This window comes from Macadamia integrifolia, chromosome 9 (assembly GCF_013358625.1).
Source record: "Macadamia integrifolia cultivar HAES 741 chromosome 9, SCU_Mint_v3, whole genome shotgun sequence".
NCBI lineage: Eukaryota > Viridiplantae > Streptophyta > Magnoliopsida > Proteales > Proteaceae > Macadamia > Macadamia integrifolia.
Window position 1 is genome coordinate 4,991,192 of NC_056565.1, and position 11,851 is coordinate 5,003,042.

Consider the following 11,851-nt stretch of genomic DNA (forward strand, 5'->3'; position numbering starts at 1 on the left):
GGGGGGGGGTATTGTTTGAGGTTGTAGCAATATGATTAGCTTAAGCATCTCACCTACACTATATCGATTTCAATTTTGGACGAATCACACATTGCCATTTCAAGTAAGCAGAAAGAACCAAGTCATGCCTATAAACAAGAAAAGGGCACACCTGCACGACATGGTGCTTGGGCAAGAGTATTAGCTACAATACCATCTCTTTAATAAGACTTTACCAATACAAGGTCATATTTCTCTTCATTTAGTCCTAATTTAACTTGAAATATCTAGCTGTTCAACCAAAACTGCACACCTCAACACTCTTTCATTTAGTCTCTTTACAACCATCCTTTCTTTATATTCTCCAGACGCAGGAAACATGGGTAACAACGAACCCAATTACCATAAACTAAAACTCAACTCTCTTTCAATCTCTCCATATTTATATCGATTCTGAATGATTAACCAATCTAGAGGACCTGTTAAGTTCATTTCCCAGCGCGTAGTTTCGCTATCTGTGGGCAATGTAAAGTCATAATCCAACTAGCATTTCTTCTTATATTCTAGAATTGCACCATAATTAAGAGAGTTTCCAAAAAGGAACAAAATGAATGCTTAAACCTAACTTGGAAAAAATAAATATTCCTCCTTTTTTTTTTTTGGATAGAAATAAATAGGGTTCCTCAGAGTTGAAAAACTATAGGTTTCTAGTTCTCTCTGTAAATTAAAAGAGAACAAAATTAAGAGAAAACAGGGAAAGGAACTTAACTGGTTATGAAAATTAACCGTTGAAGGCAAGGGTTCTTCTTCTAATTCTTTTGCTTCTCTTCCTCCTCCTCGTTGTTGTTGTTGTTGTTGTTGTTGTTGTTGTTGTTCTTCTTCTTCTTCTTCTTCTTCTTCTTCTTCTTCTCCTTCTCCGATTTCTGCATCGTTGTCTTCGGATGATGAAGCATAATCAACTAGAGACATAGTCACACACACCCTCTCTCTCTCTCTCTCTCTAACCTATTCCTCCCACTTCTACACTTGGCTAGTTGGCCTCTTGGCTGAGTGAATAAGAAGAACACCCAGGATCGAGGTTCCGCATCGCACCCCCTGCGCAATTGAATCGACCCTATAATATACAATGTTAGCATGACCGGTGGGAGTAGGGAACTTTCATTCTTCTTGTTTACCGGTAATTCATGGATATTATACTATACTATACTATGGTATAGACTATGAATGATACAGGGTATCATTTTCACATTCACGCTAAATTTTGTCACATAAATGATGAATGATCTAGGTGTTATAGCCGTGGATCAGGCTCCTCTCCTGGCCGGTGATCACCAAGATCAGTCCATAGGTACTTGACAATCAACATGTGTTCAAATGGTGTCCCAATGGCAGTGTTTCTATCGATTAGAACAGAGGCATCATGCCAAGAGTCATTGGATCATCGTTTGAATATGTGTCGATTATCCAATAGCTATGGGTAAGACATGGGCGATCACCATTTAAGAGATGATCCCGATCCTATAACCCTTGTATGGATGAGGAATTCCATAGATAGATCATATGTCAAATTTAATGATTCAACCAAATGATCCGCCAAGAAAAGGTTTGTCCCTTTTTTTTTTTTTTTTCCACAGTTTCAAATAGGAAGAGATTCCACAATTCCAATTTTGGCTATAGTCACAGTATTAGTTGTATAAGAGATATTTGTTGTGGAAAAAGAGAGAGGAACACTGGATCCACTAATCCAAATGCAAGAGTGTGTAGAACAAATTTTGGATTTGGCCTCGTCTCTAATTACTGCCTCTCCAATTCCCATATTGGCAATTTAAAGAGTGTCAATGATCTACAACAAAAAAGGACCGTTGAGAACTGAATCTAACTACAAAAATCAGTTTGTTTTTATTTTGAAAAGTGAAATTTCGTCCTATTTACTGAAAACTATCAATTTGAACCGAACTGAATAAAGTGAAAAGCATATAAATCGAACCAAAAACATTCTAAACCCTGCAAATCATGCGTCTTGATTGCTTTATGTGAAATTACCTGCTATGGATTTCTTTGTTGACTTGTGTACAAAAATTGAACGTTTCAACCAGATTTGACATGTGCATTCACTATATTTTATATTAATGAGTTCGTAATTTCATTCCTAACTTCATATATTTCAATAGGATGTTTTGACTTGGACTAAATTTGAACTGCAATATCGAGATCATGCACAAACCAAATAAAACTGAACCAATTCATTTAGATTTCAGATTACGAAAATTATTCAGCTTTGATTTGATTTTTGATAGTAATATCGAAATCAAACCAAAAAATCAGAATCGAATCGATTGACACCCTTTGTCTTAACTGGCATCTGTTTATAGTTTTATTTTATGAATCTGGTGCAAGTTTGGTTGCAGTGAAACATAAATCTTGTTGAAGGCTTTAAGCATTAATAATCTATACGTTTCTGATATATTATGACTTTTCCTCTGAAATTTTGCAGATTAGGTCACACTATCTGTGTCAGATTTCGGATATGTAAAAAAACTATCTACATAAAACTGAACCGTTAATGCCCATCAGGGGAAATGGTTTTCAAGGTGGATTATCTATCATCTACACTGCTTCATTATGTAAATTCCATCATCTGATGTGGCCAAAAGGGAACACCTTACATCAAGAATGTATCATTTTCCACATCCATGGTAGTTCCTTATATTAGGAATGCTATCACTTTCCTTATCCATGTTAGTTCCATAAGGATTGTTATATCATCCAATGTGACTATTAGAGGAGCTTAGGACACCTCTTAAGACACCTCTTAAGAAGATTAAACCTCTCAAAAGGTGCATAGATGTACTAGTACAAACAAATGAACCATATTATTGCTTTGATATGCAGGGAACAAGTATTACTCACACCTTTTAAATTGACAGACCTGATTTCAAAAGGCATATCTGATGAAAAATTCTTACTCCAATACAAAATGATAAATCCTTGTCTACAGTCGTGTTTATAATAAATAGAACAACAATAACAAAAACATAAGAATTACTGGAAAAGAAAAAGAAATAAGAGAAATAATCTGCATCTCAATGAGTACATGGAATAATGGAGGATAGGAACTCAATTCCTTCTCTTCTAAAGTCTAATCATCAAAAAATCTTTGTTGAGGATCTACTAGACTTAAATCGCTTCTATTTGTAACTGCACAAAAAACTCAGATTCCCCACCATGGTGTGTATGAGGCCAATTGCTCATTTATACCGCCGCTTTGTTTCTCCATAAAGGACCACCCCAATGACGGTTAAAGAATATCCGGCAATTCCAACAAAAGTTACAGGATTTCGAAACAGAAGTATTGAGATAACAACAGCCACAGCTCCTTTTGCATTTCCTAGCACCTGAAAAAATAATGTCAGAGAGATGGCATTTTGTTTGCATTGTTCTACAAATGTTTTTAACAAGAAGGCAACTGGGATAGCAGATCATAATATATCTCTTTCTATCCAATCATTCACTGCACAGGACCATTTATAGTTTACATTTGGGAACTAAGTACAACATAGGAATTTAAAGTGTTTAATTGTCAATTAATTTCCTACTATTAGAGAAATGATCCATGTTTGCCAACATGCAAACATTAACACATACACATAAAAAAAATAGAGTTGCCTCTCCTGGTTCACCAAAAGGAGAGGGGGTGGGGGGAGAAAGGAAGAAGAACTGTTTCATTATTTAGAAGTCCATAACAAACTTCATATGATCAAACAATGTTCTTTCAGTAAGCGAGCATGATATTTCAAAAGATTAATGTGCTTCACTGGAACAAAATATTCAAGTCTCAAGTTCATAAGTCCACCACGCCCAGTACATCCCTTCCCAATATCTAATCTGAGACGACAGCCAAAATGCAAAAACTAAAGAACCTATTTAAGCATCGAAATTAACTTTAATTTGCCAGTTATTAGTGAGTCAAGGATATAAGAAATTACTAATGAATCCAAGGTCATATTCGGCTTTGGGTAAGCTTATCAGGCTTATGCTTCAAGGAGCAAAGAAGTGGATCCAACTAAACGTATGGGTTTAGATCTTTACCGCCTCCAGCACCAAAAGCCAGAAGCTGAAGGGGAGGGCTTATGGGCTTATGGGCTTATGGGCTTATGGGACTGCAGGTGGTAAAGATTCTAAACCAACAAATCTTATTGGATTCTCCTTTTTGCCCATGAGAAGCCAACTTGTGGAAGCCCTGAAGCTGAAGCCCCATAAGCTTACCAAACATGCACTAAATGATGGACAAAATTTAGATGGTGAACCAGAAAGTACAAGCAAAAATATGGCAGAGAACTAACAGAGAATTTAGACAATATATATCCGTGAACATACACTATCAAGAACCACAGGACAATTAACTCCACTCCAAAAATCAAACAATTCTCTGACCCATTTAACAACGCAAGTACAACAAAAGAAATTAGACAGTGAAAATATCACACCTGGAGTGTCAGTGCACTTGTATGCTTAGTCACCAAGAAATTGGTTAAGTTTGCTGAGTAGGCCATCACAGAATTAACCAAAAGAAGAAGCCACATTGACCAGTGTTTTCTCCCAAGTGAAAGAATGACATCTAATACATTGGGCTCCATGATTACTGTGGTAGGTAATAAAACTACAACAGCAACTGGGGACATATACAGCAGCAAATTCATCGAGTTCAACTTCTCCCTGAGAGAAAAACAGAGAATTACATATAACAGCTGAAATATAACATCATGTGCAGATGCTGGAGAACGTCAGTAAGGAGAGACAAGGGGGAAAAAGTAATGAACCTCTATGAAATGTAATCTACATTCTGTGACAAGAAACGCCTCAGTCATAAAGAATGAATGACTTTCCTTAGCCCCTCCTCTCATGTAATGAGAATGAATGCCCATTTTGCCAATATAAATGACCAAATTCAAAGAATGAGATGAAGCATAGACTTTGGGAAGAGAAGTAAACATTAAAGCATAAATTTTTGGGGAATAGAAGAATGGGTGGAATATCTATTAATTTAAGTATTCCCGTGACACGGGTATAAGATGACAATTTTGAACTGAACCTGTGGTTAGACTTATCAAATGGAGACATTTCACAAGAAAAGTCTAAGATATCAGGCTAAGCATTGACAAAATATACCACTCATATAGATATAAAGGCCTTCCATACACTTAAGTAGTCAGATTTTGGAATTTTTTTGGGTCTTTGGTGATACCATATTCTTCACTTACATATTTGATGTTAGCTTGAAGAGTAGACCCTTTAGATGGTCATGCCAAAACAATGTGGGATATTCTTCCAACTGCCATTTTCCGGCAGCTCTATTGAAGGAAAGAAATTGAATAGCTTTTGCAAGCAGATCCAAACAATTGTGCTTATAATTATAAGGGAATGATCTTTTATTGATTGTCTCTCTCAGCAACAGTTGGTCCTGTTTTTCGATTGGGACAGAGTGACAGACAGACAATGTGATGGGGACATCAAGGTGTTCAGCCGCAGGAAGAAGAAGACCCAACCACACGTTCCTTCTTTGTGGTTAAAGGATTAGAAGAAACAAGAAAGAAGAAGAAAGAAGAAGAAGAAAAAGGAGGAAGAAAGGGAGGCTCGATCCAGCCTTTCCAGTGCTGGATCGAGTCCCTCTCTCTTTCCAGATTTCGTCCAGATCTTGTGGACCACACTGCTGATGTGTTAATTTAGTAGTCTTATTTCTTAATATCTTGTTTAGTTAGGCTTTTGAGTTACGTAGGAAACTACTTTATTTCTTTTTTTTGGAAACTTCTTTATTCTGAGATTATTTCCTAGGATTAACCTTTCTTTTTTTTTAGTAACTAGTTCATTACTTATGTAAGGCCATTGGCCACGATGGGAGTTAGTTAATGAATATTTTGAATGCAAAAGACAGCCCCCAAACCCCCCCCCACGATTTCTCTCTCTTGCTGCCCCCCTCCTCTCTTTCTCTCTCTCGGTTCTCTCTTCTCTCGCTTCCTTCCCTCTCCATTCTTCTATCTTTCACTGTATCTGTTCCTGGTTATTGTCATGACTGCTGCAGCTGCTGATTACTACTGGTTGAAGATCATCTCAGTTGCAAAGGCTCCATCGGAATGCTGCTGAACACTTTTTTTTCGAAAATCTGGGTTGCTTTCTTTTATTCTCAGATTTGGGCAGTAGGTAAGTAGAGGACTGAACCTTCCCATTCCCCCCATTGCTCCATCATTATTTACTCCATCCTCTTCCATTAAAACCCTCCCCTTTTTTGCCAATTGTTTGACCTTTATTTGCACCACTATTTTACCTTAGATATTATTGATTTTCTTATTACAAGTATGACTGATTTTGGAGCATATAACATGGGATTTTTATCTATCTTTGGTGCTTAATAGGCTAGTGTTGTAACCTAATTTTGCTTGCTGCTATGTTCCCTACCCCATGTTCCCCTTTGATGCTTAAGTGAATTTGTGTGTTTTTTCTTCCTAAACTATTATTGCTCATTGTTACTTTGTTTATTAGTCTCACTTTATGTTGCATGTTGATCTTGTTTGCTGAGCTTCCTTTATCCTGTCCAACCCAAGCCCCTTGAGTTTACCCTACCTAGTTAATTAATCTTGTAGGAAACCTAGTCACCTAGAACCCCTACATCACAATGACACCATCACTCCCTGCTTTTTTTTTGATAGAAGACATCGCCACTCACTGCTATTAACAAGTCCTTGTATTATTTAAGAATTTGTGCAATTTCCTACACACTTGGTGCACAATTGATTAATATATAACCTCATCATTTTCACAAGGAAAAAGACAAAAGGATGGGAAAGGGAAGAATTTTCAAGATAATAATAAATTAATTTATCCAAATTACTCTCCCCATCTTTTCCCGTTGACAACAAAACCAACATACCTGATTTTATTATGGCTACACCATTTACTCAATTGTATTTCTGTTCCGATTATAACACAATGACTCTAACTTCTGAACATTTCCACAACTTACCAATGCAGCCCATAGTGAAACTGTTAAAGGAAGGAGGGCTGGTTATGATGTCTCTCTCTCTCTCTCTCTCTCTCTGGTTTCAGCTGCTTGTTGTGGTAGTTATTCAGATGTTCTCTGCAAGGTCGCACCAAGAAATCCTGATTAGCTCAGTTTTAAGAGAACCAAACTAGTCTATTCCGGTCAGCTAAACAATTCTGTGAAATGACGGAATTGACCTTGGCCTATACCGTTCAATGGGCACAATAATGCCCTCTCATTTTTGGTTTCAGCTGCTTGTTCTGGTAGTTATTCAGATGTTCTCTGTAAGGTCGCACCAAGAAATCCTGATTAGCTCAGTTTTAAGACGTAAACTAGTCTCTTCGGGTCAACTAAACCAGTTATGTGAAATGACGGAGTTGACCTTGGTCTGTATTGTTTCAGGCTCCTAGGCTGTGTTTGGTAACGTTCCAGAAAAATGGAATAAAGCATTTGGTGCATTTATGGTGTGTTCCGTTTTTTTTGGAACAAAAAGTGGGGAAAAAAAAAAAAGCTAGAAACGAGAATTGACGGAATGACAAAAGGTAGTTCCGTCGTTCTAGTTTTGTTAAAAAAAAAAAAAAAAGGACATTTTGACACAGGAACTGAAATTTCCGCTTTTGACATGAAACGATTTTCTGTTACCAAATGCAGCTCTATACAAATGAGGAAGAAAGCAAAGAGAAGAAGAGAGCCACAATATCATCACTCTAGATCCTAGATAGCTGGAAAAAAAAAAAAATTTTCTCAGAGGGAAGCCACTGGATTGAAATTTGAAATGATAAATTCAACGAATGTTCACTAGGTACCTTCAGGATCTGTTATAGATTATCTATGGATTTACCATTATGAAGTGATCAGGCTCAGGGCATGGCTTTCAGATAAATAGGATTACATATTGCATACAGTGGTTTTTATGGTCCAGAAGTGGAGAAACACTATATTAATCGAAGTCATTCCAAAGAGCACGTTCTTCAACTTCAGCAATTTCAACTGCAAGTTTTTGGCATCTGACTTTGGTATCGAGAGAATTAATTCTTTCGAAGGCTAAAGTCGGAGAGACCCAATCTTCTACAACCAGTCAATCTATCACATCTCCAGGGGTATCGTTTTTACTATCCTAAACCAAGTACATAACTCAATAGTAAAAAAAGAAACTAACTTAATCCCACCATACTTTCATGGGGGAAGGGGGACAGTAGATACAACATATTTTTGTAAGAGAAGGCCAGAGAAAAAATCAGAAGAGGGAAAAAATGTACAGTTAAATAATTAGCAACGTTAGAATGTATGGGTGAGTATGTCGGTTGGAGGGCTATGGGTGACCATAGACCTCCATACCATGGGATTATATTTGATATAACTTTGTTAGAGTCCTATTAGGTTTATGATATTTGTTAGTTAAGTTAGAGTTAGTTTCCTTTTCTTATTATGGCTTCTACTTTCCTATTCTCGTTATGACATTGTAATAGCTAGTTTATATATTGAATGGAAGGGGTAGTCCCAACTCCGCGGTTGCGACTCCCTGGTTACACCAATCTCTCTCTTATTTCTTCTTCTTTGATTCAGGTTCTCAAATCTTTACAAGCACAACTATGCTCAACAGTATCCACTCTGAAAGGCCAAACAACATCCAATTTACTGACTAGAAGAAAGGGACTATGAAATTCAGGCTCGTCCATAAACAGTTTCAACTCAAAGGTCATAAACAAAAAACAATACAAGGAAGAAAATGAAGAATGGTCTTAGATGATATTTCAGTTATCAAGATCAAAAGAAAAAGCTTCTGGAAAGCAATGAATGCTTCAAAATGGAAAATATTTAAGTAGTTATTCTAATCAAATATCTACATGAAAAATTAGTAACTGAAAGTAATCAAGCATTTACCCTTCAGATGAAAGTAGGATACTCTGAAGAACAGACTTGAAGGCCCTTGCTGCAGTGGCACTTATGCACATGATGAAACCAAACAAATGAAAACTAGGCTCACCCTGCCGACAAAATAGAGTGTTGTTACTTTAAAGCTTTATTTATGTAACCCCTTCATAATAAAAACGTGACAAAAACATTAGATAAAACAACTCATAACATCAGACAAAACTACTCATCCACAGATCTAAGAACAGATACATAACCTAATCCGGAGAAGCTGAAGGGTGCTCACTTCAATGATTTCAACTAATTGAAAGGATATTGTGAAAACATATAACCCAAAGAGAAGATCAATTTATATTTGTGAGCATAAGGATGACTGAAATTCAATCTACATGTTAGTTCATTGGACTGCACTATGAGAGACATCAACAGTTTTAAATTAAAAGATTTCTACCATCCGATTAAGTGAGAAGAAGCTCCAGTAAAGTACAGGAAGAGGCTCTTCTTCAAGGCATTAAGGGAACAACAAGCTTGCTTCCGGTGGGTCCATGCAGGCATAGAGTTACAGAGTTCTGTGAAATTCCAGTCCAGTTGGAAAGAACGCCTTGAGCCATACCAGAAGATAATGCTCAGTAATATATAAATATTTTCCCCAATTATTAGTTTCAGAAACAATCTCCCACACAAGCCTTCCAGATCTGTAAAGTAAATTATCCAAATGGGCATTGCATAAAGAACCTCTAGAATCAAGCGAACAGCACCATCAGCAATAAGAGAAAAGGAGAAGACCAAACCACGAGCATTCACCAAACAAATTGGAAGCAGTAATCCACCAAGGATCAAAACTTACATTGTGCAACTTAGCATTTCCATCTTTAAATAAAGTTGTGAATGAAGCTAGAGAGAGAGAGAGGCGATTCCAAAGAATCGAAACGTACCCCACTGGCAATGACCACACCTGCGACGACTGGTACCAACGCAGCATACGTAACCCAAGCTTCCCTCTTAAATGTCATCAGATACGCAAACATTGCTGTGAAGAAAGGAGTTGTGGCACCAACCGCCTGATTAAAAGAGACGGGAAGATACCTAAGCGAAATGTTACCACCAACGACGGAACCACAGAAGACAACGCTTAAAGTAGCGATTTTGAAGAACTGAGCCCTCGATTTGATTCTCTGAAGAGGAACAATTTTGAACAAACCAATGGATATATAGCTGAGAATAGCACAAGCGGACATATGACACATTGTGAGGAAGATTGGGAAGACGAAGCCATAATTGGAGAGTAAATACTTGTTGAGGAGAAGAACACCAATGTTAGATGAGTACCACAGAACGATCAGAGAAGCTATGAAAAGGGTTTGTTTTTTGCCTGACATTTTTGGTGGGTTTGTTGCAGGAGAGCTTAAAATTGGATTTCCAAGAGGAAATTCGCTTTCAAGCTCTCTACGGGAAAATGGGTAATTTTTGCTCCTCGATTATGAATCCGGTCATGATCTTCTTCATTAGATTTTTCTTTTTGTTTGCCCTTTTTTCTCTAATTTTTGTTTCCGTTTTTATAATCCATGTATCCCATAAACTAATAATTAGTATTTTTTTTTTCTTTTTCTGTTGAGAAAATGTAGGTGTAACTTGTAAATCTGTAAGCTTTAACCTTTTTTTTAGGAAAAAAAATCTGTAAGCTTCACTCTAAAAACAAAACTAGTAAATCTGTAAGAGGAAATGTCTTTCTTTGTTTGGTAATACGCTTTTGCAGATAATTCATCTGATAAGGTTCTCTGAGCACCTCTCTATCCATCTCTCTTATTCTCGCATGATATGATATAATGATATGATATAGAGAACCTCTTTTACCAAAAAAAAAACGTGGGAAATCCTATGAGTTAGTGGGTGTCAAATTCGATCGGTAGGAGATCCCCATTTTGTCTGAGGAAATAAAGTGTTGATGTAAGCTCTAGAGCTCATTATGTGAGAGAGCATGAGAAAGGATTCTCACTAGAAATATAAATGGTCAATCCAGTTCAGGTTGAACCAATTTTGAACTGATAATGGGTGAAATTGAAGTTGATCTGATAAGAGAAGGTTCGGTTTTGATCTAGTTCGATTTTAATTTATCTTGATTTCATCTTATCAGAGTTTTACCGTTTGATATTGAGTTTGATCTGGTTTGATTTCAATTTATCATTTATATATTTAAAATTTATCATGGAAGAAACATGATATATTGTGTCGTTTGAGTCTTGTTTTGGTTCGTTTTAAGTTTTGGTCAACTTAATACGGTCCAATTTTTAACTGGTGGCATAATAACCTTGACCCAAACCAACCGAATAGAAAATCATTTCAATTTGATTCGGTCTTTTTCATTGTGGTTTTTTTTTTTTTGGTTTAACCAATTCGGTTTGGGTTTCTACACCCATAATCACCACTCAGGGTGATGGGTTTTTTTTTTTCCTTGTAGAAAATAAAAGTGTTGCTTATACAAAAAAAAAATCGTTGCTTTTCTCCTTGTTTTTATTTAATACAAAACAAAATATATTACTTAAAATAAAAACTTACACACATTGTCTACAACCATAGCAGACCATTGCTTTACTCCTTGTTTTTTTAAGGCTGGGGTATGGTAATGCAGTAATTAATAGTTGGAATCGTTAAATAATTAAAAGCATATTTGCACCAGCACTCCCTACATTAAACTGTAAAGGAATACGTGAGAATAGATTTTGATGGACCCGGATCATCTCCAACGACTGATGCTCCAATGATCTAGATCCAAGGGTTGGGATGACTTGATCACGCATCCCAACACTTGGAGATGTGCTCCCAAACAATCCCAGCCCTTGGTCGGATCGTTGAATGCACGTTAGTGTTGAAGATGATCTTTTCCTAGAGTTTGATTGCCAACAACACACCTATTTTGATATGCCAGATAAAATGATTGCTATAACTACAATAGATAAAACA

At 36.7% G+C, this 11,851-nt stretch overlaps 2 protein-coding genes across 3 annotated transcripts in view; both read right to left on the minus strand.

Moving 5' to 3' along the window:
• Positions 1 to 7,071, minus strand: part of LOC122088881 (histone H3.v1-like) — a 10,630-nt gene extending 3,559 nt beyond the window's left edge. Inside the window, exons 1-2 of one of the 2 annotated variants that reach the window (XM_042658238.1) lie at positions 7,053 to 7,071; positions 749 to 981 (exon numbers count right to left, since the gene is read on the minus strand). In XM_042658238.1, the coding sequence (XP_042514172.1) occupies positions 749 to 948 (200 nt within the window). In that variant the 5' untranslated portion in view covers positions 949 to 981; positions 7,053 to 7,071. Of the gene's footprint in view, positions 1 to 748; positions 1,104 to 7,052 lie in introns of those variants that run through there. The other variant, XM_042658239.1, reaches the window with a different exon arrangement.
• Positions 2,927 to 10,632, minus strand: LOC122088879 (UDP-URONIC ACID TRANSPORTER 1). Its single transcript, XM_042658237.1, has 4 exons — positions 9,826 to 10,632; positions 8,900 to 9,003; positions 4,467 to 4,695; positions 2,927 to 3,374 (listed from the first exon to the last, which is right to left on the minus strand). The coding sequence occupies exons 1-4, from the start codon at positions 10,267 to 10,269 to the stop codon at positions 3,228 to 3,230; spliced, it is 924 nt and encodes a 307-aa protein (XP_042514171.1). The 5' UTR covers positions 10,270 to 10,632; the 3' UTR covers positions 2,927 to 3,227.
• Between the last annotated feature and the right edge of the window lie 1,219 nt (positions 10,633 to 11,851).